General features: G+C 40.5%; 1 protein-coding gene across 4 annotated transcripts in view; it reads right to left on the reverse strand.

The window, feature by feature from the left end:
• The window catches only part of ST3GAL3 (ST3 beta-galactoside alpha-2,3-sialyltransferase 3), a 234,831-nt gene that overhangs the window by 144,307 nt on the left and 64,137 nt on the right, over positions 1 to 26,387 (reverse strand). For all 4 annotated transcript variants that reach the window (XM_081946126.1, XM_081946127.1, XM_081946124.1 and 1 more), the window contains 2 exons: positions 11,310 to 11,352; positions 1,748 to 1,840 (listed from right to left, as the gene is read on the reverse strand). In XM_081946126.1, coding sequence (XP_081802252.1) covers positions 1,748 to 1,840; positions 11,310 to 11,352 — 136 coding nt within the window. The remainder of the gene's footprint in view (positions 1 to 1,747; positions 1,841 to 11,309; positions 11,353 to 26,387) is intronic.

The following is a 26,387-nucleotide window of genomic DNA, read 5'->3' on the forward strand; positions in this document are numbered from 1 at the left end:
GATACATTTCCCTATGATATTAAATTTTAGCACTCTTTACCAATCTTTACCAATTCTTGCCTCTTAAACAGACAATGGTAGATAGACAGACCTTGTGCAGAAATTGAATAGAATGTGCTGCCACAAGGTGCAGAAATGGTAGTTAAATTGGCTTACCTTAGCACTGGAATAGTCAAATTAATGAATACTAAACCTGTAATGGTTACCTCCATATCAGAAACAGACCTATCCATATCATTCAGGTGTAGATATGGATGTAGCAATAACAATAGCGCTTAGATTTATATACCGCTTTACAGTGCTTTACAGCCCTCTCTAAGCGTTTACAAAGTCAGTATATCGCTCCCAACGATTTGGGTCCTCATGTTACCCACTTTGGAAGGATGGAAGGCTAAATCAATGATCAGTAGATATGAAATATGATGCATTATGGTGTACACGAGCTGAAGGGTGTCACTACCTCCTGACCGATATTAACTTTTTCAAAGGTATCTTGATGGCAACAATGAAATACAATATTAGACTAGCTAGAACAGGGATGTCAAACTCGTGGCCCATGGGCTGGATGCATCACATGCTCTCCACACCCACTCCATCTTAGCAAAGGGGGGGGGGAATCGCAATACTTCATGTGACGACAACGTGACAATGCGAGTTTGACACCCCTGAGCTAGAAGACCATCCTTTTGATTCCATCCTTTTGTACGAGCCTATCAGTGGCGTAGCGTGGGGGGTGCAGGGGGGGCCGGCCGCACCAGGCGCAACATCTGGGGGGGGCGCGCTTGCACTCGCAGCTCTCTGCTGTTGACTTGCATGTATTTCAAGGCTGAATTTGAATTGAATGAAGCCGAGGAACGCTTCCCACGTTTAATACAAAAGAGACGCGAGCAGGTCTTCCCCGGGGTCGAGAGCACGAAAGAGGGCCAAAGTTTTCTTCTGCAGATCTGGGTCTCTTGAAGACTGCTGGGCAGGGTGAGGGACGTTAATAACGCGATACGTTTAAATTAGAGCAAGTGAAGACCTCGGGGGCTTTCCTTTTCCTATTTTCCCAGAACCGAGGGAAGAAAATGATTCTGCTTCGGGCCTATAGAGGGCGCTGCGAGCTTTGCTAAGGAGGACGGCTGCTTCAGAGCTCCCTTCATGTCCCAGGTCCAGTGGCGTAGCGTGGGTTGCCACGGGTTAGGGGGTGCAAATTACTTGCCTTGCCCCGGGTGCTGACAACCCACGCTACGCCACTGGAGCCTATATAGCATTGTTGAATTAAATGGACACTTTAGAAGCATTTAAAATGGTCCGTGAAAATGTCAATCTTTACTCCTAGTGACCCCACAGATCCAGCCATTTTCTTGCAAAAATATGAAATGTTTTGCCATTGCCTTTTATCATAATTTTTTGTTTAAAATATTCCCAGTCAAGTCCACAAACATGATCCAACTCTAGCTAACATTTTCAAAATCAGCAGAGGATGCTGTAACCTGCTGTGGTTAATCATGGTATCATACAATAAAATCTAAAAACCCCAACTAACATGATAAGAAAATATGGGAATGTAAGTATACAATGAAAAAAATATCTCATTTAGTTGTGGTCATTATGTACATATACTGTTCCCTATTTATTGTTGCATCATTAAAACAGCATTGCATAGGTCTGAAATTCATTTTAATTAAGGTAAATATTTCATCACATATTTAGGACATTATAATAAGAGAACAGAATTAGGTATTACAAAGGAAAAGTCACTTACTTTGGAAAGATGGCAGTCATCAAAGCAGAAGCATACCCAGGTTTGCAAACACCCTCTGAGATATTACCGTATTTTGATACCAGCTCTGGAGGCCTGTGAAAAATAATAAGTGTTATGATCATCCTAAGAAAAAAATAAAAGGGGGATTGATTAAATCCTTTTATCATTAGTATTTCTGAACAGCAGCAACAGGAACAAAAAAAGTCTTATGAAATTAAAATAGGATGTCATCAAATTGTACCATGTGGCTTCAGGTATGTAGCATATTTCTTTGCTATTATATGAGTTTGGACTCCAAAAAGATAAAGAAAAATACTATCTAACTTTTGTTCTGGTATTATATATAATACTATATTACTATGTAATTGTATTACTAGGTAAACCAGTAAAGTATTACTCTGTTACATTTACTACTATATAAATGTTATAATGTAATACTAGTACCGTATAGTAAATCTAACAAAATTACTATAAGTTTCTTCTACCTACTGTGAAAATCGAGAGGTTGTATACCATAACTTCAACAAGATTTCCTTTTATTATTTTCTAAGAGCTCAGGCTCTTGCACAATCAGTGGATATACAGATAGTCCTCAACCTACGACCACAATGGAGTCAAAATGTTTGTTCTTAAATGAGACATTTGTTAAGTGAATTTTGCCCCATTTTCTGACCTTTCTTTCCAGTTGTTAAGTGAACTACTGCAATTGTTAAGTTTGCAATGTAACTGTTAAATGAATCTGACTTCCCCATTGTCAGAAGGTTGCAAAAGGTGATCACATGACACCAGGACACAGCAACCGTTATAAATATGAGTCAATTGCTAACTGTCCAAATTTTGATCACGTGACCATGGGGATGCTGCAATGGTCATAAGTGTGAAAAATTGGTCATAAGTCATTTTTTTTCAGTGTTGTAACTTTGAATGGTCACTAAATGAAGTGTTGCGAGTCAAGGCTACTTGTATAAAAGACTGAATTTATATTCCAAATGAGAACAGTTACTATGGTGAAAATACAGCTATTTCTGTCGGCTTCTTTTTCTACCTGTAGTCTTCACTTAGTCAAAGAGTATGAACAATGAATGCATAACTGTCCCCAAATTTCAGTGCCAAATTTGAGTATATTGTTTCCAAATAAATAAAAATAAAAATAAACAAAATCGTTTAATGAGATAGATTTCTATGTTATTATATCATGGGATTTTAATTTGATTATTTATGAAAGAGTTTTGACAGGAAAAATGCCCACAGTAACATGTGAACTCATTCAGGGGACTCCATCACGAACTATGAATGCTTTTGATGTGCTTCAGAACTCTCATGAGTGCAGCAGCTCCATTCAACTACTTATTGAAACAAATATATCTTTTTTTCAGGTTTTTGCCTGAAAAAAGACATAACTGCTTTAAGAGCTATGCTAACCTGTAACTAATTCTCATTGATCTAACTATTTACTCATAAAACTTTGAATAAATTCTAACCGTACCTTGTTATATAATTGTAGGAAAGTTCATGTTTCCTTATTATTTACAATTGTTATAGTAGGATATTTTTACCACCCAACAAAAATAAAAGCAGTATCTTGTTCCTGACTTTCTGCCCTGCCCTTTGAAAGTTAATCTGCCATGGTGGGAATCTACCATAGCAATTGTATTAACATGTTGTGTAAACAAATCATCTTTTAAACCCAAATAATTTGGCTGACTGGATATAAATATGTTAACTGAACATAGCAATTGCATTCTATTAATTCAGATTTATGATTTAGCGTGTAATATGAACTCAGCCAATATTTACTTGCATCAATGGGAATATCATAGTAGAAGAATGTGCAATTATGTATAAAGGTATCCAAATATTTCTATTGTTCATTAACTTTTCATTCATATAACTTTGGTTCTACTGTCAATTTATGGTCTCTATATATTTTCTTCCTTTTTAAAAACTAGTTATCTACTAGCTCCCTAAAGCAGATAAAACACATGATATGTCACATGCCATTTTGAATATCACTGTATCTCAGACAAGGTATTTCTCCACTGGGATGATATTACCTTTGCGTAATTTAGGAATTCCAAAGAATGTTGCCTAATAGGCCATCTCCAGTTACCCAAGGTTTTATATGTCTAATCTCCATTCTTCGCTGGTTTCCAGAGAACAAACCTATTCTAAGTCTAGATTAGAATTATCACATCCAAACATTTTGGGGAATAGAATTTTGGGCAGTAGCTTCAAAGACATTTCATTATTCCAGCACATTTTTGAATTCTAGCTCATTTAGGTGACACCATATTGAAAGAAATCTGCCCTACCACAACTGTACTTCAACAATGAAACAAGACTTAACAAAGACACAAGCCATCACTGATACTAATTCACATTAATTGTTGTTCTCAATTCAATCGACTTTTAAAATGCCCCATCAGCAATAATCATATTGCCATGCTGGTACAAAAGTCAGCCAACAGTATGTTTTATTAATCTTTTCCACTTTCTGTCAAACATAAGTCTACAATCCATAAACTTCATCTCACAATTAAAATGATGTATATTCAGCCTATTTAAAGTAGTTAAGATTTCCATTGTTATCACAACCTACATTTTTATTACATCTTTATCCTCTATGTCTGTCATGCCATGCTTCCAATTTAAGCCACTGTGAAAATAATATAGCCATATTTATATACAAACCCATAATCTAGAGAGAAGTCAGACACTGATTTAAGCTACTTTGGCATACATAAAAGGATGAAAAGAAGTATTTTGGTTGTTGGGTTTATTTTTTCCAAAAATGTTATTGGTTTTTATACATTTATGGGGAAAGGTAAGGGGATATACAAAAAAATTTCCCACACTAGTGATAGAAATCCATCCAAAATTCACAATTTTACAACCTTAAAAACAAAATATAAAAGATAAGCAGAAAACAAAGTCTTGTTCTATATTGTCAACCATGTGTTCATTCATTTTCCTTTGTCACTTTTTAGAATATCACCAATTGCTATTGTTTCAAATACTTTTATTTTTGTGACCTGAGCCTTTTCGATATTGCTCCTTCCTCCCTGTCTCCAGAGGGAGCCTCAGCCCCCCTCCCTCTTATCTTGCACCTTACTGTCTTTTCCACTACCTTCGCTGTGTTCATCCTCTAGGAGAGAGAGAGAGGTGTTTTTTAATGAAGGCTTCTGCCTCCTGCTCTGTATTAATTTTAATCCTGTTTCTGGTAATAACCATCTAAACCAAATTCCTCTATTGTATAATTTCTTTGATAAGGAGGAATACTTCCTCCTTCTCTCTCTTATCTTTTTTGGAATCTGCTTAAGGATGGTAATTTCTTCATCTTTATATTTCAATGGTCTCTCCCTTTGGGTCCCAAGCACCTCATCTCTTGTGGTCTTCCTGAGGAATTTAACACGCACTTCCCTTGGAACATTATGACTTCTAGCATATGCTGAATTTATCCTATAGACTAGATCCATATCCCACCACAGCTGTTTTTTATCTCTCTTAATATAATCTGCTAAAATTGTACTCATAATATCCTTAAGGTCTTCATTTTCTGTCTCTGGTAGGTTCTGGAATCTAAGAAAAAAGGACATTCTTTCAAATTCTATTTTTGCCAAAAAGTTTTCCAAGTCTACATTTCCCTTCCAGATTGCTTTAATCTCCTCCCCTATCCCAGCAGCACCCTCCTCCAACACCACAATTCTCTGTTTATTTTCTGCAATATTATGTTTAACATCTCTGAGTTCCTCTTTGAGTTAAGAAGTATTTTGGTTGTTTATGTCTACCATGAGTTTACCCTAAATTTAGATACTCATGAAACCCAAAGACATATGGTAGACAAAACAGAAATTAAAATTTTCAGCATTAATTAATAAGTAAATAAGTAAATGCATCCAGAATAGAATAATGAAGCATATTTTAATAGCAGCTTGACCTGTTTAAACCCAAAATTTCTTTTCAAATGAAGAGGAATAAAGTCATGGGATGTGACAAAATTGTTTAACTGCGCATTTGTGAACAATTAAAACAATTGCATATTTGCATATTCTAACTATTAAAAAAACTATTTAAAAAAATCAAAAGATTTAATTCTTCCAACGCAGATTCTTCATCTTTAGTTTGAGATTGTCCCATAAAGAACATGCTGTGCAAATTTGTTAGATCTGCAAATATAAAGATATCTGAAGTGAATCATTCTACATATACTTTGATCTAAAAAGAATATTTGACTCTGGGTGCTCTAGAGTTTCATGGGGATGTCAAGATATCATCTTTCACTGGTAACCTTCTATATTTTTCTACTACTACTTTTTTCTTACCACGATAACATCAGGAATTGCAAAATACCAGTCCCATGAGTGGTCTATCTGAAATACACTTATGCAACTTGGTATTTCCAGTCCAAATGTTCTTTAATGGCAAAGTGTTGTGGGAAGATGTCAGGCTTCACACCAGAGCTTGGCAGTAAATCACAGCTCTCTCAATGTGTAACTCTGATTTCTATTCCCAGACAGATTTGGAAGCTGATTCCAAGCCACGACTCAACTAGATATTTTAGATGGGAAGATAGAATGTCAATCAACAACAAACAAATAAAGAGAACACAATAATCTGTCAGCAACATAAAAGCAGTCATATTCAAAGTTGGCATTGGCTACATGTCAAGTTGTTCATAATGTTCCACTTAATTTCCTATTTCTGTCACAAAAGAATTCAGATGTAAATATATGTACTATTCCAATAATTCTTCTCCTCCCAAGAAAGCTACTCCTCCCTATTCTGAAGTTCTTCCGTATTTTAACCTGAGATACCTTATTTTGGCACCCAAACAATCAATACATTGAGCTGAAATGAACTCTTTAAGTACACACTGTGTGTGTGTGTGTGTATGTATATGTGTGTATGTGTATATACACACACATATACATGCACATATAGTACATATACATAACTCTACTTATATATAACATATGACTAACAACCACAACTGAGCCCAACATTTTTGTTGCTAAGTGAAACATTTGTTAAGTGACTTTTACCCCATTTTACGAACTTGTGTGCCACAGTTATTAAGTGAATCATTGCAATTGTTAAATTAATAACGCAGTTGTTAAGTGAATCTGGCTTCCACATTGATTTTGCTTGTAAGAAAGTCACAAAAGATGTTCACATGACTCTGGGACACTGCAACGTTCAAAAATATGAGCCAATTGTCAACCATCCAAATTTCGATCATGCGACTGTGGGGACACTGCAACCGTTGTCAGTGTGAAAAATGGTCGTAAGTCACTTTTTTTAGTGCTGCTGCAACTTTGAGCGGTCACTAAATGAACTGTTATAAGCCAAGGACTCTGTGTGTGTGTGTGTGTGTGTGTGTGTGTGTCTTCATACATACACACACACATACATATAAAGAAGCCAAATGATTGATAACATATTCTAACCCCAATAGATACTTCTTCATAAGAGACTATATGTACAGGTAGCACCTGAATGCAGATTGCAGTTTAATAATGCAATGGTTTATTTTCTTTCCCCCTCCCCCCCAAAGGAGTGTTTTACTCGCTCCTTCTTAAACATTTTTGTGCTTTAGAGCGCATGCTACAGTAATTCTGCCATCTGCAATTATTTATGGGTTTGATTAATCCCAGACTGCTGATAGGACACTACTCTTCCAGCAACAGCTTGAAGTAAAGGAATTATTGCCAAGTATTTTTATATGGGTCAAGACATAGATCTACAGTCTATAGCTTGCCATAATTTACACACAGTACCTAAAACATCCAGAGAAGTTCAGGGAAGTTGAGTTTACAATCCGCCTGTCAACATGCAAAGTAGCCCCTGAGTTCATTAAAGCTTTATATTCAAGATGCCACCTACATTTTGAAACCCTCCAACTGACCCCTTTTTTCGCATTCTAACTATTTATTTCATGTAGGAATGCAACTTATTTGGCAGCACTTCAGTAATTTCAGAGTGTTCACTTTTAATTTTTTTCTTTTGCACAGTCTTGACCTCCTCTTCTCTTTTCTCATCTCCTTCCAATTTTCATGAATCCTTGAAAATAAGACCAAGCATTCCTTACTAGTTTGACTACATAGCCAGCGTGTGACTGTTATTTCCACAAAACATGGGCATCAACAATGTAGCCAGAAATCACAAGATCATAAGCAGCCAAATGTCAAATTCTTAAAACCAGTAGAGTACTTTTTCAAACATATTCACCTCTCAGCCATGAGCCAAGGAATATGAAGTAGTCAAAGTCTGGTTTAAACAGTATAGTTTATGATTTTATTTTCTCTTTTATTGATAAAATAATAGTTTCCTATCAGTTTATTAAAATATATGGTCATAGGCCAAACACACTATTATATATAAATTCACTTAGGATGCACGTTGTTCTGTCACCAATAAATAGAAAACGAAATAAAATCTGCATCTCATTCCAAGCAAATATAAAATCCTATTATCTATATATTATAGTTCCTTGACCTCTAATTATTCAATTCATTGAATGAATCTGAACAATTTAACTAGAGAACTCTAAGTAAATTAATAATTTAATTAAAGTTCAACTGTATAAGCAATGGTTTTTTGATGGCTAAATGTCCAAGCATTTAGAAATGTGGATATCAAGCTGGAATATTATCAATAACAAGCTTCAAATTAAGAAAAGATAAAATGAAACCAGTCCTCAAGACAAGCTTAAACAGCATCAATATAATTAATATTCCAGCTTGTTTTATTAAGACACTTATATGCAACTTTCCAAACTATCTATTTTTATAAATATTTCTTTTTTGTTGTTAATAATGTTTAAAACAATATAATTTTTTTAATGAGATGATGAAACTTTATACAGATCATGCTGCACAAAATTAACTAGGGTTGGGGTTTACCGCCTCCTTACTAATGTTTAGGAAGGGGTTCAGAACATGTCCTTTTATCTACACTTGTTACAATGTGTTTGTTTGCCAATTTTGCAGAATAAACATGAGTAATATAAGTAGACCAACATAAACTACATCAACATCAACAGAAACTATTGTTTCTGTAAACTACCCAATCCATTTGATAGGATAGTCATTTATAAAATAAGTAAATAAATAAATGATCTACAATCAACACTATCTCCTGAAGTCAAAAATTTAAATTTCAATTCCTGACATCTGTACTATAATTTCAGTTAAATCTTTCATATGTTTCAGATGTTCAGTTGTTACACAGTCAGGCAAGTTACTGGCGGCATCTAGTTTTATTTCAGTATAAAACGTATGTGGAGATAACACTTTGAACCATAGTTAGAAGGATTAATGACTTTAAAAGCGAAGACACTTCTATGACCTCCAGCAAAGTTTCTCTGGAGGCGGCTTTTTAAAGTTTGCACTGCAAATTACAGGAGCACCAAACATGCCAGCAGCCTTCTTACAAGCAGTTGCATACCTAACATATTTGGAACTTGCAGGGAATACTTATTTAACACCCTCTTCTCTATTACCAAGCGCAGGTTTAGGGTAGTGATTAAGGCACCAGATAGAAATGGGGGGGGGGGGGGCTGTGAGTTTTAGTCCTTCACAGGCACAAAATCAGCCAAGTGATTTTGGACCAGCCATTCTCTCTCAGCAGTAGAAAGGATGCATGGGCCAACCACTTCTGAAAAAAATCTTGCCAACAAATCTTCAGAGGGCAGTTACCTCAATTGCTACTGTGCTATGTTGATCAACACAACTGATTCTTGCAGCCATCTTTGGCAGCAATCCCCCTTATTGTTTGCTCTCAGAGTACATTATACTCACCACCCAAGTATGTCATTGCTTAAAAAGGTTACTCAAGGCTCTCCACTTCCGAATCAGAAGACAAAAATGTTTGACTTATGGGATTTACTTTTTCCCTCCTTCAGAGCCTTGAGATGCATTTTCCAGATTGAAGCACAGTAAGCTTCAATAAGCTAATAGGGAGAGAAAAACTGGGAGTTTGGTTGCACGCAGCCTATGCATTTTGCCTTCTATGTCCCATTCTTTTTTGCATATGCCTTCTCAAAACATTTCACAAGCCCAAAAAAGCAAAAAGATTATGTCACAATACCGTGTATGACTACAGAAGGTAGCAAGACATAACTGGCTCTGAGTCATCTTGAAAAAAACTAAACAGAGTTTGGATGAAAAATCTCCAGGTTGCAGTCAAAGTGGAAGCTGAGAAGAAATCCCTCCAAATCCACTTCCAAGTTGTTGCCAACAAACAAGAATGATCCAGAGCCAAGCTCAAGTTGAATCTATATATATAAAAGCCAAATACCACTCACTCATCACGAAATCTCCAGAACTGTAAAGCCTACAAACTTGAAATTTGGCACGTATGTTTCTCTTGGCTTCTAGGTGCTCTCTAAGAAAGGATTTTTCAAAATGACCATCAGATCATTGGTATTTCTTATACAGTAATTAACACTCTCTGATGCTAAGGAGTTAGACGTTCTACTCCCCCTCCCCACATGAAAAGAACTCTGTTCCAACTGCCAGTTGCCTCACATCCTGTTACCTTAGCTCAAACTGGCAGACGTTGCGCTCCTTGACTCAGGAGCGGTCTGCGACCAAGGCCGAATCACCACTATCGGTTCAGCCAAACAGGGAGCAACCCACCTCTGAAGTACAATCACCTTTATTTCAACGTCTCTGAAATGATTCTTCAAATAACTCTATCCTGCATTTTCTATTTTATTAAGATCACTCAAAATGGCTATTAAAGTTACAGCCATTGCAGCATCCCTGCTGTCACATTATCAAAATCCATTGGCAGGCAGCCCACACTTACAAAACTTCAAAAGCTACTGTGATAACTGTAACTTCGGGCATGGGTTATAAGACCCTTCGTTCAGCACCGCAATTATTTCAAATGGTCACTGAACAAAACTGTTGTAAGCCAGGACTACCTGTAAATCAATGCACAGAAAACACCCTGATTGTATCTAACAGTGAAAACCTGTAACCGTGAGGGTCAGGCAAATATCACATAGTAATGGATTGAGCAATATGACAGCAAGAATATTTTGTCTGCAAAATAATTTATTTATAAATGTAAATAAATGTATCACCAGTAAGTTACAATGTAGTTTTGTCTTAGGGTGATGCATGAACATAGTCACAGTAGTTCACAAATCAGGCTAATGCAATATGTGGACAGATTATCTTATTTTTCCTGTACGCTGATGTTAACAAAACCCCTACGTATGCACAGGTTTGAAATTCATATAAGCTCACCCAGTAATGCTCTATTTAATACAATTGATTTTATTTCTTAATTTCATAGTCTGAAATGGACTATGATGAAAATTCTCCTATAATGTTCTGGATGGTTTATTTTGAATCTATTTTGATAAACATTAAAATCATATTAAGAAGCCACTATTTTTATAATACATCTTAGTCATGGCTATTGAATAATACTGCTTATTGGTATAATATTATAGTAATAGGATTTGAAATCCAGGACCAAAATTTATTTTGTCTCCAAAAGAAACTAATAATGCCAGATCAAAATAAAGTCCTTTCATCATTCTACTCACAGTTTGGAATCCAACTTCAGAAGAAATCCCAGTTTGTCATATTCTGAAAGACAAAAGCAGATTTCATGGAATTTAGTAGACCCATCAATTTTCCACCAGAGAAAGAGAGCCTTTCATGAATGATATAAACATTTCTAAACTGGAAATGACAGCATTGTTATTAAAGTGAAAATAATAATAATTAATCAATGAGCTTGTTAAATAGAGTTCTGTAAAATCCATTTTTGAATTCCTAAAATAAAAACATCCTGTTTTTGAAATATACCATCCTCAACTTAATCTAGAACAGTGCTTCTCTGTTCAATTGCTTTGCCACAACTTTGAGATATATGGACTGGAAATTCCAGAATTCTTGAAGTGCACACATCTTAAAGTTCCTGAGGTAACATTCTATGCTGTATATCAAGGGTGTCAAACTGGAGGCCCACAGGCCGGATGCATCACACATAGGCCACACCCACCCCAGCTTCTATAGGGGAAAAAACATCGTGATACATCATGTGACGGCAATGTGACACCCGTGCTGTGTATCTTCATAGTTCTCTTCACTGCATGGTAAGATATTTTGCAATTTGTACTATAATTATAGGCCAAGAGATAATTTTAAAATAATAAAAACTACAAAATACGTTTTCTCAAGAATATGCTGCAAGTCTTCCTAAAAAGGGTTTTTAAGGAATGAATTTATTTATTCAATAATAAAACAGAAGTATGAAGCCATTGTTTTTCAACTCAGAAAAGATACAAGTTTACTGACAATTTTTCACCTTGAACAAATATTTTAAATTGAATTCTGGATACATATAAATAGAAGAGGTCCAGCTGTTTATTTCCAGTTTCTTTAAGTGTTGATGCATATTTGATATACTATATTTATATTTCCTCATCAACTCTCCAAACTCAGCTTTCAAATGAATTCTGGCACCCATCCAAAACAAATGAACTTATGATTTATGGTTTTGATGATTACACAGCATTGATTATAGAAAGAAAAGAGTTGTATTTATTCTTTGTATCTTTTTTCATTTTTTTCCATTTTTTTTATTTCTCATGCTTTTAGCTTTCTTTTATTTATTTCTTTTTCTCTGTTTTAGATACTCACACTAAGATAGATAGATAGATAGATAGATAGATAGATAGATAGATAGATAGATAGATAGGATGGACAGACGGACAGACAGGACAGGACAAGACAGGACAGGAGGGAGAGGAGGGAGAGGAGAAGAGGCAGGGACCTTGGAGGTCTTCAAGTCCAATCCCCTGCTCAGGCAGGAAACTCTATACCATTTCAGACAAATGATTGTCCAATCTCTTCTTAAAAACTTTCAGTGTTAGAGTATTCACAATTTCTGAGGCAGAATATACATACATACATACACATATATATTGGGTGGAGCTGAGTATTTACTGCCTGGATGCCTTTTCTGTCATCTACAAGAAGTTAGCAGCAGATTTTTTTTCTTTGTACCCTGAGAGAGAAACATCTGCTGCTATCTAGGATTGAACTCTTAACTTTCCGAGTGGGAGACGAGCATTTTCACCATTAGGCCACTATGCTGTTCTTCCTTACTTTATATTAATGCATAATAATTTTTATCTTCACTTTTAAAACTTCAATTAAAAAATTAATTTAAACAATGGGAAAATATATGTTGTGATTGTCATCAGTTGAATAATTGTTGCCATACTTGATGCTAAACTTAAGGGAACCCAAAGCTTAAATAGTCTACATTTGTTATTCCAGAACAGTAGCTGACCAAGGAAGAATTTTAGCCAAATAATGTGTGAAAGAGACACGAGATAGAACTACGGTAACCCAAATGAAAGTAAACTAATAGAGCTGATAATTTAAACAGCACAGGCTTTTCCAATTGTAGACTACAATTCCATCATCGCAGCTAGCCTAAACCTTTATAGATAACTGAATCAAGGGGAAACAGTGTGGCAAGATGGCATGTTTCACTGATTTGGTAGTGAATGAAGCAAAACTTCATCTTTTGCAAGAAAAAAAACCCCTTTCATTTTGGAAATTACATCAGCCCTTAAATCAAAAGAGGTAATGTATTCAACATTATTCAGCTTTGTAGGAAAGTAACTCAAAAAAGCTCACGATCACTGATAACAATTTAATAATAAATGTACAATAAAAAGAGAGAGACTAACAGCTAAGCATCATGAGCTCAATAAACTATACATACTTCGTGCCAAATTAAACACTGGCATGATTATGGTGTTTTCCTCTGAGCATCTAGAATCAACCTAACTGCTGGACATCTAAGTGAAAAAATGCTTAGACTTACTGCTGTGTTCCCAACAGACCACCCAAAAAGTCAACAGAGCAGAAAGGGTAGATATATGGGTAATCTGTCCACCTTCACATTTTCCAGCTGCATCCATATATTTACACGGAGAGAAGAAAACTAAATCTTCTCTCGGTGCATTCCTCAAAGGATAAGCCACAAAAACAATGACACTTTTCAAGAATAATTGTGAAGCACTGTGTACATAAGTTAAGCCAACCAATCAGTGTAACAGCTTCAGTGCCAGCCTGACAACATTCTTTCTTGAGAAGTCACTACCCACTGTAAAGGAAGAAAAGATGCTTGCTTTTTGATACTCAGCAACTATCTGTATACAGGTAGTCCTCAACGTACAACAGTTTCATTTAGCGATCGTTTGAAGTTACAAGAGCACTGAAAAGAATGACTTATGACCATTTTTCACACGTACAACCATTGCAGCATCTCCACGGGGATGTGATAAAAATTTAAATGCTTGGCAACTAATGCGTATTTATGATGGTTGCAATGCCTGGGGGGTCATGAGATCACCTTTTGCAAGGAAAGTCGTAAAATGGGTCAAAACTCACTTAACAACTGTTTCGCTTAGCAACAGAAATTTTGAGCTCAATTGTGGTCATAAGCTGTAGCATATACCGTATTTTTCAGAGTATAAGACGCACCAAGATTTTGAAGAGGCAAATAAAAAAAAAAGTTTTTGCACTCTGCAGATCTCTCAAAAACGGCCCATTTTTCACAGAAATGGGCCCGTTTTTTGTCAAAAAAGGCCATGCATAGCCTTTAGGAGGCTTGTAGTGCTCCTAAGGTTTTGGCGGGTGTCAAAAAAGAGCAAAAAACAGCCAATTTTTTGCAAAAACGAGCCCGTTTTTGTCAAAAAAGGGCCTGCACAGCCTTTAGGAGGCTTATAGAGTGCTCCTGGGGGCTGGGGGGGGGCAAAAACAAGCAAAAGGCAGCCAGTTTTTCACTCATTTTTGCCCTCCCCAGCCCTCAGGAGCACTCTGGAAGCTTCCTAAAGGCTACGCACAGCCGTTTTTGCAAAGGGTGCGGGGTTTCAGGAGATCAAAAATGCTGTACTCAGTGTATAAGACACACCCAGATTTTCACCCTCTTTTTTGAGGGAAAAAGTGCATCTTATATACTAAAAATACAGTAAATATAATGTATAGATAAGTCTAGAAATAGTTACAGGTAGTCCTAGTCATGCAACCATTTGTTTAGCAACTGTTCAAAGTTATAAGAACTCTAAAAAAAACGACTTGCAAAATGTACTCTCATTTACAAGTATTGCAGCAGTCCCATGGTCACATGATCAAAATGCGGGTGCTTGGCAACCAGCAGGTATTGATAATAGTTGCAGCATCCCAGGATCTTTTGGATACCATTGCAACCTTTTCAGCCTTGACAAGCAAAGGCAATGAGAGAAGCTGGATTGACCCAATTCACTTAACAACTGAAGTGATTCACTTAACAACCTTGACAAAAAAAATGGGTGAATCTCATTTAACAACCACCTTGCTTAGCAATGGACCATCCATACCCAAATATGGTTGCATGTTGAGAACTAACTGTATTATGGAACATATTTGACCTGTTGCATAACATTGACCTATTTGTTTGATATTTTCATGTTTGCAAAAGCAGTTGTGTACATTTTGACCGTTTGGTTTATTAATAGACATTTTGGCAGGGAAACTACAAAAATTATGGATTTTAGATAAAGATTACAGGAGTTATTCAAGCACAAGATAGCCATAACTGAAAAACATCAAGGTAAATGGAAGATGAGTAGATCTGCAAATAAAGCAACAGTGTGAATCTGGCAGTAAAGTCAGGGGTTCAAAATTGCTTCACTTCCATCCCTTTTTGATACTCTAAATAACATTGATGTTCAGATAGACATTATTTATTACTGAAATAAACTTTTAATTAGGTTGTGCAGTGCTTTGGATTGGATTTTGAAGAGGGGCTTTGGAATATATAGAAATGCAAGCACAAATCCTCTATGCAAATTGTTCAAGCCTCAATCCATTTTTTTCAGAGCTATGTAGCGGCAGGCTCTGGGAACAGATTTGGCTGCTTTAATGAATCACAGAGAGGTGCTGTTTTTTATCTATTTGAAACAGCCCTTTGCAATTGAATCTGAAGCATTGCACATCCCTGTTTGTTATATCACTAATTACTGAAGTCTCCTAGTGGTTTATAATAAAATATGAGCATGGTATCAAACATTACGCGGATCAAACTAAAAATAACCAAAATGTAAAAGCCAATTCACAAAGATATATTTCAATATGGTTTAAGCCAACAAAGAAAACAAATCTGTACAACTAAGCAGGAACTGCCTTCCAAAGGCCTGGGATGGCAACAGAAAAGGTTTATCTCCAAGTCATTAATGACCCAGTGACAATAGAGGCCAGTCTTCCTCAAAACGCTCGGTGAATGGTTCATTGTAGGGAAAACCACATAAAAGCTCCTTTCTCAGTTAAGAACTATATACCAACCCAAATTGTACTTTAAAAGTAACAACCATAACTTTGTATTTGACCCATAAACAAACTGGCAGCCTTGGAATACTTATAAATAAATTCTGGGCCTGGGAGTAAACAGGCAATAAAGAATGCAAAAGGACACTATGAGTTCTTTCTGGAAGGAAATAAACTTTGGATCATTAGATGACAGATTAGTTAAATACACTTGAGTCCGCCTTAAATCCTAATGAGCGGACAAATGCTCACCAACTCAGTGTGCCTCTAGTAATAATTTATAGCACTTCCATAGGCAGCCCTATAATTATTTTGATGCTGTCCATCCATCTTATTTGTTCTTTTCCTTCTTCCTTTAGTCTTGTCAAACTTTTTTCCCCACTTCATGGACTGCTTACATCAAAAATGCAAAGTTGGTACACATTCATCATTGCTTCAGGGGAGCAGTTAGTCTTTGATTCAAGCTTATTGGTTCTTATGATTCATGCTTGAGAACCATCTCCAAATACATAATTCAAATGAATCACCTTTCTCTTGCTTCTTCTTAAAGTCAACTTTTTGTAACTGCACACACCCTGGAAAAAATCATTCCATTAATCAGTGTTGTCCAGAGGTAGATTGCTCTTCAATTTTTTTATTACAGGTTTGGGTGCGTGCGACACTTCTGCGCATGCACAGAAGCGTCCAGGAGGGTGGGCGGAGCCTCCCGCCGCCGCTACTACCGGTTGGGCCGATCCAGCAGCAGCAACCCACCTCTGGTGTTCTCCCACACTTATATCCTTCTTTAACTTATTTGCCATTACCTTCTCCATAGGAGGATTCATTTCTTTATTTCTATACCAGGGGTGTCCAAACTTGGGAACTTTAAGACTTGTGGACTTCAACTCCCATGCTGGCTGGGGAATTCTGGGAGTTGAAGTCCACAAGTCTTAAAGTTCCCAAGTTTGGACACCCCTGTTCTATACACATCACCTATTTTTATCCTTGAGCCTACTCTCGCTTCTTTGCTCAAATCACAAGCATTGTCTTCCTAATTAACTCCGTTTTCCACTTTCATACATTTTCATTAATTTTAGCTAAAAAAAGTGATGCTGTCTACATATCCCAGATTTTTAATGCTTTAACCTCTTACTTTGTTTACACATCTTCCAAGGCTGTCATTCTTAGAATAATATTTATTGGGGGGGGGGGTTAAAAAACTATAGGCAAAATGCATCTTTATTTGAGCTTTGTCCCACTTTTATTATTTTATAAGTAACTCAAGGTGGTGAACATACATAATACTTCATCCTCGTATTTTCCCTATAACCACCACCCTGTAAGATGGGTCGGGCAGAGAGAGAACAATTGGCCCAAGTCACTCAGCCTGCTTTCATGTCTAAGGCAGGATTAGAATTCAGTGTCCTGATATCTGGGTCAGCACCTTAACTATTACATTAAACTAGGTCTCCATAACCTTTTCCCTCTGCCTTTCCTATTATGAACCAATCTGTTTCTCCAAAATCAGTTTTGAGAGTAGCTTCTTGTCCATTTCAAATGATCCTCAGATATTCTGGTTCATACATTGCCTTGATATATTTTCACTAATTGGTTTGTTGTAGAAACTATTGTTGTGATCAGTATGTGAAAGTATTTTTGTACTTTTTTGCCCTTTCCATTATCTTAGTTATCCAATCTTGTGTCTTTGTTCCATTTCATTTTTCTCTGTTTAAGTTCTATAATTAAAACTTTCTTTAAAGAATTAGCTCAATGACTTTAGGTTTTACTCGCACATCTCCTTTATTGGATACAGATACATACACCTATCTTTCTAATCTCTAGGCTACACAATCTTGTTCCATGTTTGTTGACATAGACCTGTTTAACTGCCTTTCCCCCAAGTTTTAAACAGTTCAATCAGTACTTCATCTATGCCTGGTACTTTCATATTTGACAGCTGGTCTACCACAGCCTACAACACTCCAAATCCTAATAGAATCAGTTCCTATTTTTTCTGCAAATGTTTCTGTCATACTATTATCCCATTTGTAAAGAGTTTCACTTTGGTTTTTCTATCTTATTTTAACTGCATTTGCTTATATTAAATCTCTTCCATTAGTAGTCCCACCTTAGATATAAATGTTTGTGTGATTTCAGTGATCCTGAAAACTATTTGTTGACATTTTTGACTGAGATCTGTTTACACATTCCTTTTGTATTTCACACTAGAAGTCTACATTCAATTATCATGCACTCACCCAGGTGTTTCAATTTCCATCTCTTTTTTTTTTGTTACCATGATAGCTTGTTCTAAAGGCCACTTGAATTTCCCCTCTTCTAATTTTATAATGCATTTCTTTATGTTACAGTTTTCACAATGTCTTCTGCCTCTTTCCCCAGCACCAGAATCTTTTTCATGCATGTTAGGTATACTTAATCTGTTTTCTACATTTATGTTATAATCTGACTATACATCCTCTGAGTCAGACCTTGTTGACAGTCCCGTTCTTTTTAATATTCTATGTTAATCCATAAATTTAGCTACCAATATTCACAGAATGATCCATACTCCGCACTTGGAAGTCATCCGAATCCTGCATTCCATGGTTGTTATATGTAGTGTCAACATAAAACAGTCTGTATTTATGTTATTTGACTTAACAAAATTTTATTAGCCTGGCTCCTATGGCAAGAAATGACAATATAGGTTTTCTGATAAGTTGAAAATAAAAAAGTGATTAGGTCTAGATGTTACCCATTTAGCAGAGTCTAAAGAATTCTAATGTGAGATTTTACTTCTAAAAAAAGAACAGTCCCCAGGGATTGAAGCATATTCAGTATAACTCTAGTTTATAAAAAGGATTGGGGAGGATACAGAAAAATATAATTCAGTTACTTTAATCATTCTTCTAACAGAAGAACAAGTTTTATTGAAGAAGAGGCAACCCAAGCAATTAAATAAAAATCTTGTTTATAAAAGAATGCTTAGAAAATCCATGTTATTACATGTAGTCCTCAGCTTAATGATCATTTGAAGTTATGATGGAGCCCCTGAAAAAGTATTTGCAATGCTCCAAAGTTCTAATGGCTGTTCCTCCCACAGGCCACATAACTGCATTTTGGGCACATGTCAACCGGACTCCATAGTCACAGGACTACGATCTATGATTTTGCCAAAAGCCATCATTAACCTTCAGGTTTTGGCAAAAATGTCCCACGGGAAACAATGGGTTCATTTTATGATCACAGTGTTCACTTTATGACCATGCTGTCTACTTAATGACAACAGCAAAAAAAGTCATAAACTTGGGTCAGTCACATGATGATCTAATTTACGACTGTCATAACCTATGACCATAATTACCAGGCTCAATTACGCTTATAAATTGAGGACTACCTGTAATCAGATTAAGTGTTCTACTAAAATGGGCTCTTTCTGTGCTTCCCCAAAACATGTCTCCATGCATGTCAACTGTATAAATAAAATCTCCATATTGAAGCAATAAGATGTTGCAGAGCATGAGGGCCTAACTTGTTGAAATATTTTATGGAACTACTCCCCATTACATCCCTGGCTCTACTACATTAAAGGCTGATGATCCCTGTTCAATAGAACTGATCCAAAAGGTACATTCACTGATGCACACTAAAGCACAGGGTGTTTTCCCAAGAAGGAACAATAAAGACCACATGTTTTCTAGAAAGAATTTAAGAAAGCCAGTAAAATAGCAATTTATCTCAAAGATAAATTGGAGGATGAGGAAGAGTCAGAGATAGTGTGCAACAGCACCTATTCTCTTTGAGCACCTATGCTGAAAGCTAGAAATTCAGGATCAACCAGACTGTGTTTACCCCAGTCTTTTACATTCAACAATTCAGGGTCGAATTGCACTTTATATTAGATACATAGCCCAAAACTGACCCTCATTTTTTTTAAATTCTAAAATAAGCATGGGATGTTAGTCTGTAATGGGTTCACTGTAAAAACTAGAGAAAGATTAAATCACTTCCTGGAATTTACAACTTTATCTCCCCACCCCATCCCACTCCTCTTGCTTGAACAGGGTTAGAAAAAGAAAAAAAGCCTTGGCATTACCTAAGGATTTCCCCCCTGCCGTATCTCCCTCCAAGAGCAAAGAGGAAAAATTTGGAAATACAAACAACCAAGTGTAGAAATTTTCCTCCATTCTTTCATTTGCATTAACAAATCATATTCATTTCTAACATGGTGCACATTTCAGTGATTATGAATTAGCCTCTGGAACGTCCTGAGATGTTCAATGATCTGTCCAACACAAAGTAGGAGATGCTGACTTCTTTGACCTTGGCCAAGTCTCTGGACCAGTGGAGCACTCTGTATGACCATGTTGAAACTTCACCTACAGAACCTAATACAAATACAGTTTTGGGCTTTCTAAACACCACATGTTTTCTCACCACCAGCAGGGAGCTGATGTTTCATATTAACACCCATGTAAATCTGACTCTCTAATAGAAGTCAGCCTGGTATTTAATACTTTGTCACTGCACTTTCTTCCTTGACGCTGGTTCCAATCCAGATCAATCCAATCTCTTGTGCTTCCTTAGAATAAAATAAGTATAGTCAATTACATGCTACATTTTAAACATAATATTATGATAAAGTTTCAAGGTGTCAGTTATTATTTTCTGAAATGTCTGTTGCTTATTTCACAGGATCACATATATCATAAATATTTGGAGCCATTAAGAATTTTAGAAATGAAATATTCTAGGTAGTGTCCCATGGTCACATAAACAAAATTCAAGTCTATCCACACTTACGACCGTGGGAAAGAACGTTGGTCTTACCTGAACGTTTTTTTCTGGAGAGTGGAGGGAGGGGTCACTGAAGGGTTATTACAGCCTGATTGGTCCATTTGACTGAGAGAAAACTTCTTAGCCTTCGGCTTCTCCCGTTGGCTCCCAGTTTCCGCGATGTCACGGTCAGCGTCTGCATGATGTAAGAAGACAAGGGAAAGCCGCCCAGGGCCACCCGATCCTACCCCTCCCGGACCCTGTCTATCTACCTAGGGCGGGAAAGTGACCCCTCCCTCCACTCTCCAGAAAAAAACGTTCAGGTAAGACCAACGTTCTTTTTCCAGTAGAGTGGAGGGAGGGGTCACTGAAGGGACATACCCATGCTACGTCCCAGGGAGGGAAGACTGGGTCCCAGGGGGAGGATCGGCCGCCACCCGCTGGAGAACCCTCCGCCCAAAGGACGCCTCAGCCGAGGCATAAGTGTCCAGGCGGTAGTGTCTTATGAAGGGAGTAGGGGAGGCCCAGGTGGCCGCGCGACAGATGTCCTCGAAGGGCGCCCTTGTGGCCCAGGCCATTGAGGAGGCCGCACTACGAGTGGAGTGAGCTGTAATTCCCGAAGGGGGGGATTTTCCCGAGGCTCCGTAAGCCTCAACAATGGCCAACCTGATCCACCTCCCAATAGTTGAAGACGAGACCTTTTTACCTAGGGAACTCGGATGAAAAGAGACAAACAGCGCCTCGGTCCTACGAATGCCCTCTGTCCGTTTCAGATAAATACGGAGGGCCCTGCGTACATCCAACCGATGCCACGCCTGTTCTCTTTCTTGTTGGATTGGGACAAAAATTTGGTAGGACAATTTCCTGGGCCCTATGAAACAGAGTGTTAACCTTCGGGATGAACGAAGGATCCAAACGCAGGACCACCCTGTCCTGGTGAATCATGCAAAGGTCACTTCGAACAGAAAGGGCCCCCAATTCAGAAATACGCCTGGCCGATGTAATGGCCACTAAAAATACTACCTTCAGTGAGAGGAGGCGCATGTGGACCGACCTGAGAGGCTCAAAGGGAGAACCCGTCAGCGCCTTCAGGACGAGGGTAAGATCCCAGGTAGGGAACCTATGAACGGGGGGCGGACGGATGTTGGCCGCCCCTTTAAGGAACCTCTTCACCAATGGTGAGCGAGAGAGGGTAGAGGAGCCCTCTCCTCCCAATATAGTGGATAGGGCCGCTACCTGACGCCTGAGTGTACTATGGGACAACCCATCCTCTAGTCCTTTTTGGAGAAACTCTAAAACATCTGGAACCGTGGCCCTAGCTGGATCCACCCCCCTGGGGCTACACCACTTCGCGAAAGCCATCCAGGTGGCGTTATAGATTCTAATTGTGGACGGTCTCCTCGCTGCCTCCAAGGTAGCTATGACCCCTGATGACAACCTCCTCCCCTTCAGTAATCCCCTTTCAAGAGCCACACGGTCAGATGCAGCCACTGCGGCTCTGGGTGAACTAAGACTCCCTGACACAGGACTACCTCTTCTGGCGGAATCCTCCAGGGATCTGTGACCGAGAGCTGGACCAGGTCTGCGAACCATGGTCTCCTCGGCCAATATGGGGCTAATAGAATGACGTGAGCCCTCTCTGTGACTACCTTCCGAATGGTTCTGGGAATGAGGGGAAGGGGGGGGAAGGCATAGAGGAGACCCGGAGGCCACCGGGTTCTGAGAGCATCCGCTCCTTCTGCTGCTGGAGTCTTGAATCGGGTGAAAAATCTTGGCAGTTGTGCGTTGCCGGGGGAGGCAAACAGGTCTACAAGGGGGTTGCCGAATCTGAGGCAAATCTTCCAAAACAACTCTGGATCCAGCTGCCACTCGCCGTTGTCCAGAGTCGCCCGGCTCAACCAGGCTGCCTGGTGGTTGGACTCCCCCGAGATATGCTCTGCCGTAATTGAGGCCAAGTGTCTCTCCGCCCATAGGCCTAATGTCTGTGCCTCCCGCCACAGGGCTCGGGAGTGAGTCCCCCCTTGACGGTTGACATGAGCTTTCGTCGCTACATTGTCCGTAAGCAGGAGGATGTGTCGCCCCTGCAGCTGGCGGTGGAAAGTCCGGAGGGCCAGTCTCGCAGCCTTGAGTTCGAGCCAATTTATATTGTGTCTGAGGTCCGAGGCAGTCCAACGTCCCTGGGCCATGTCGGACCCCATCACGGCCCCCCAGCCATAAAGGCTCGCGTCCGTCGTGACTTGTACTCTCTCTGGCTCCCAAATTGGGGCCCCCTGTCGCAATGCCGGGGACATCCACCACCTTAGCGAGCATCTCACTTCCGGCGTTAAGCGAAGCGGTCGCAGAGAGTTGCTCAACATTCTCCTTTGGGCTGGTATCAAGGCCCACTGGAGGGGACGCAGATGTAGACGGGCCCAGGGAACTATCCCTATACAGGATACCATCTTCCCCAGGAGTCGGGATAAGGTCAGGGTGGAAACGGACCTTTTTGTCCTGATGGACGTGATCAATTGTCTCAGACTGGTTAGGCGGTCTGGGGACAGGCGAACCCTCCCTGACTCGGAATCTATTACTGTCCCTAAATGCAGAATCTGTCTGGATGGGGATAGATGACTCTTGGGAAAGTTTACTGAGAAACCTAGTGCCTGGAGCCATTGTATGGTCAGCTGGAGGTCTGCTCTGGCTCTGGGGAGGGACCCTGCCTGCACTAGGACGTCGTCCAGGTAGCACTGGAGCCTCACCGGAATGGATCTCAGGTATGCAGCCAGGGCCGCCAGAACCTTGGTGAACGTCCGAGGGGCCGAGGCCAGGCCGAATGGAAGGGCCCGGTACTGGTAATGCTGGCCCTCGTGGGAGAACCGCAGGAATTGACGGTGAGCCCGGAAGATGGGGATATGAAGATAGGCCTCCGTCAGATCTACCGAGGCCATGTAATCCCCTTTTCGGATGCCCTGCAGGATAGACTTTAGGGAGGCCATCTTGAAGCGCCTGTAAACTAGATACTGATTCAGGCGCTTCAGGTCGAGAATCGCCCTCCAACCCCACGAGGTCTTCGGGACTACAAAGAGGTTTGAATAGTAGCCCCGCCCCCTCTCCGGGTCCGGAACGACCTCCACCGCTCTGATGTCTAGAAGGTGTGAGACGGCGAGGTCCATGAGACGATGGCGTTCCGGATCCCGGGATGGGGAAAACACTCTGAAGCGTTTCGGAGGGTAGGAGAGAAATTCTAGTCTTAGGCTGTGGCGGATGGTCGCTCGGACCCACCCGTCTGATGTGATCTGGTCCCACTTGTCCGCATACAGTGCCAGGCGGCCGCCTATGGGATGACTCGGGTTCGAGTCATTTCCCTCTGCGGAAGGGGCGGCCGCCCCCCCCCCCACGAAAGGGCTGTTTGGATTGGGACTGGTACCTGGAGCGGTCCTGAAAATTCTGCCTGTTGTATTGCCTGTCCTGTCTGTACTGCTGGAAACGGGGCTCCTGGTCCCTGTCATAATTCCTGAAGGAAGGCCTGCGATACGGGTGACTGTGTGTTTCGGCCTTCTTGGTGGAGGTGGGCATCACCTTTTTCTTGTCTTTATTCTCCACCAAGATTGGGTCTAGGGCAGACCCAAACAGATTGGGACCCGCGAAGGGGGCAGCTATTAAATCCCATTTGGCTTTATTATCGATCTGCCAATTCCTAAGCCAAAGGAGTCGGCGAGCGGCCACGGAGGTAGCTAAGGCGCTGGAGCCAAATCGCATAGCATCCAGGGTTGCGTCGGCCGAATACTGGCAGGCCGCCATAATCTTAGTTAAATCCTGATGGGCGCGATCGTCCTGGATCGGGATACGATGCTGGAGTTGGCGGAGCCACATAACGGTTGTGCGATTAAAATACGAGGCGGCGGCCGCCGCCCGCATAGCCCATGCGGAAGCCTTGTAATTTTTCCGCAAGGTGAGCTCCGCCCTTTTATCCTCTGGCTTAAGCTTATCTGCCGCATCCCCCGAGACCACCGGGGAAGATGAGACCAGGGCAGCTATCGGTTGATCTATGGCCGGTAATTGGATGGCCTGTAGGAAGGCCTTCTCCATGTTATAAGCCCGCCTGTCATTGCTGCCAGGGGGAGAAAAATTTGACGGTCTAGCCCACTGACTGGTGGCCACCTCCAAGAACAGAGGAGGGGCAGGGATCTCTTCTTTATTGGTGGCCGTGTTTGAGAACATTACCATATCCGGATCTCTGGGCGGGGGCACTGTGGGGTCCCCTGTGCCCACCTTGGTGGTTCTCCTAGCCTTTTTCAGTAAGGGCTTAAACATGGCCTGGATGAATAGATTGGAAGAGGTGGGCTGATCAGTGGCCGCATCCTCTTCCTCAGAGAAACCCCAGTCGTCTTGACGACTGGCCTCCCCCCTAGAGGAGACCTCGCTCATGAGGGAAGGGGAAGAATTCCTAGACCTGGCCCTGCTGAATGGAGTAATCCTATTATGCCGGACCGTCTCTTTGAGCTATTCCCCTGGAAATGGCTGCAGAGATTAACCTTTTTAGGTTTTCAGGGAGGTGTTCTAGATCCTCCTCGTCATAATCAGAATCATAGTCATGGGGAATCGAATCCTTGTGGGACCTCCTACCCCGGGAGGGGCCTGCAGAGGGGCCCTCTAAAGGATCATTTCTATCCAAGCCCCCTGTCCCAGGGGAAGTTGGAGGTGGGGGTGAAGCCCCCCGTCCTTCACTCCTAACAGATCTGGATGAAGAGGAAGAGGGAGAAGAAGGGCTGAACCCCCTGTTGACAGAAGGGGAATGACTAGGAGCCTCAGGTCTGGGGGATCTAGATCGAGGCCTGGGATCCCTGACCTTCTTCTTTTCTGCCCTCTCAATGGCTTTCTCAATTGCCCTGGAACGCCTAAGCTCGTCCCTTTGTAGGGCTCTGGAGGGGCGATCCTCCACAGAAGGCCTAGAGACACGAGGCCTGGCTGGGGCAGTGGGGCCTGACTTATCTTCTTGGGCCTGTGGAGTTGCAGCTTGAGCTGCCTCGGATCTCGCTGCCATCGCCCCACTCACGTGCTCTGCTGAAGTATGGAAGTAGAGTAGTCGCAGCCAGAAGCCTCTTGCTGGTAGACCCTCTCAACTTGGGCCTTGAATGTTGGTGTGGGCTCGGTAGGCCTGGGAAGCTAGGCCCGACACGTGTCCAAAATGGCCGCCGGCTGAGGATTGTTGTTCTTCTTCTCAAGCGGCCATTTAAAATGGCGTGCGAGCCTGCCGCTTGCCTCCCCAGCAATTTGTTAGGCTTGCCGCTTTAAAAGCAACAGATCGCGGCCCGTGGACGATCTCCGCCGGTCTTCACGCCCGGCAAGAGCCGCTGGCGCTCCGGTCTCGATTGCGCGCCGCCGCCAAGGGCACCGCCGACCCGGTAGAGGCGGCGCGGTCGCGTTTAGTGGCTGCCGGTCTTCACGCGCGGCAAAAAGCCGCCGGCGCTGCGGCTTCAAGGCAAGCAAATCGTCTTGGGGGAGGATTTGTGAGCTGTAAGCCCCCCGGCACGCCCGAGTCACCAGGAATCAGTCGGGGG

This window comes from Natrix helvetica (genome assembly GCF_964273705.1).
Source record: "Natrix helvetica genome assembly, chromosome: 3".
NCBI classification, from domain to species: Eukaryota; Metazoa; Chordata; class Lepidosauria; order Squamata; family Natricidae; genus Natrix; species Natrix helvetica.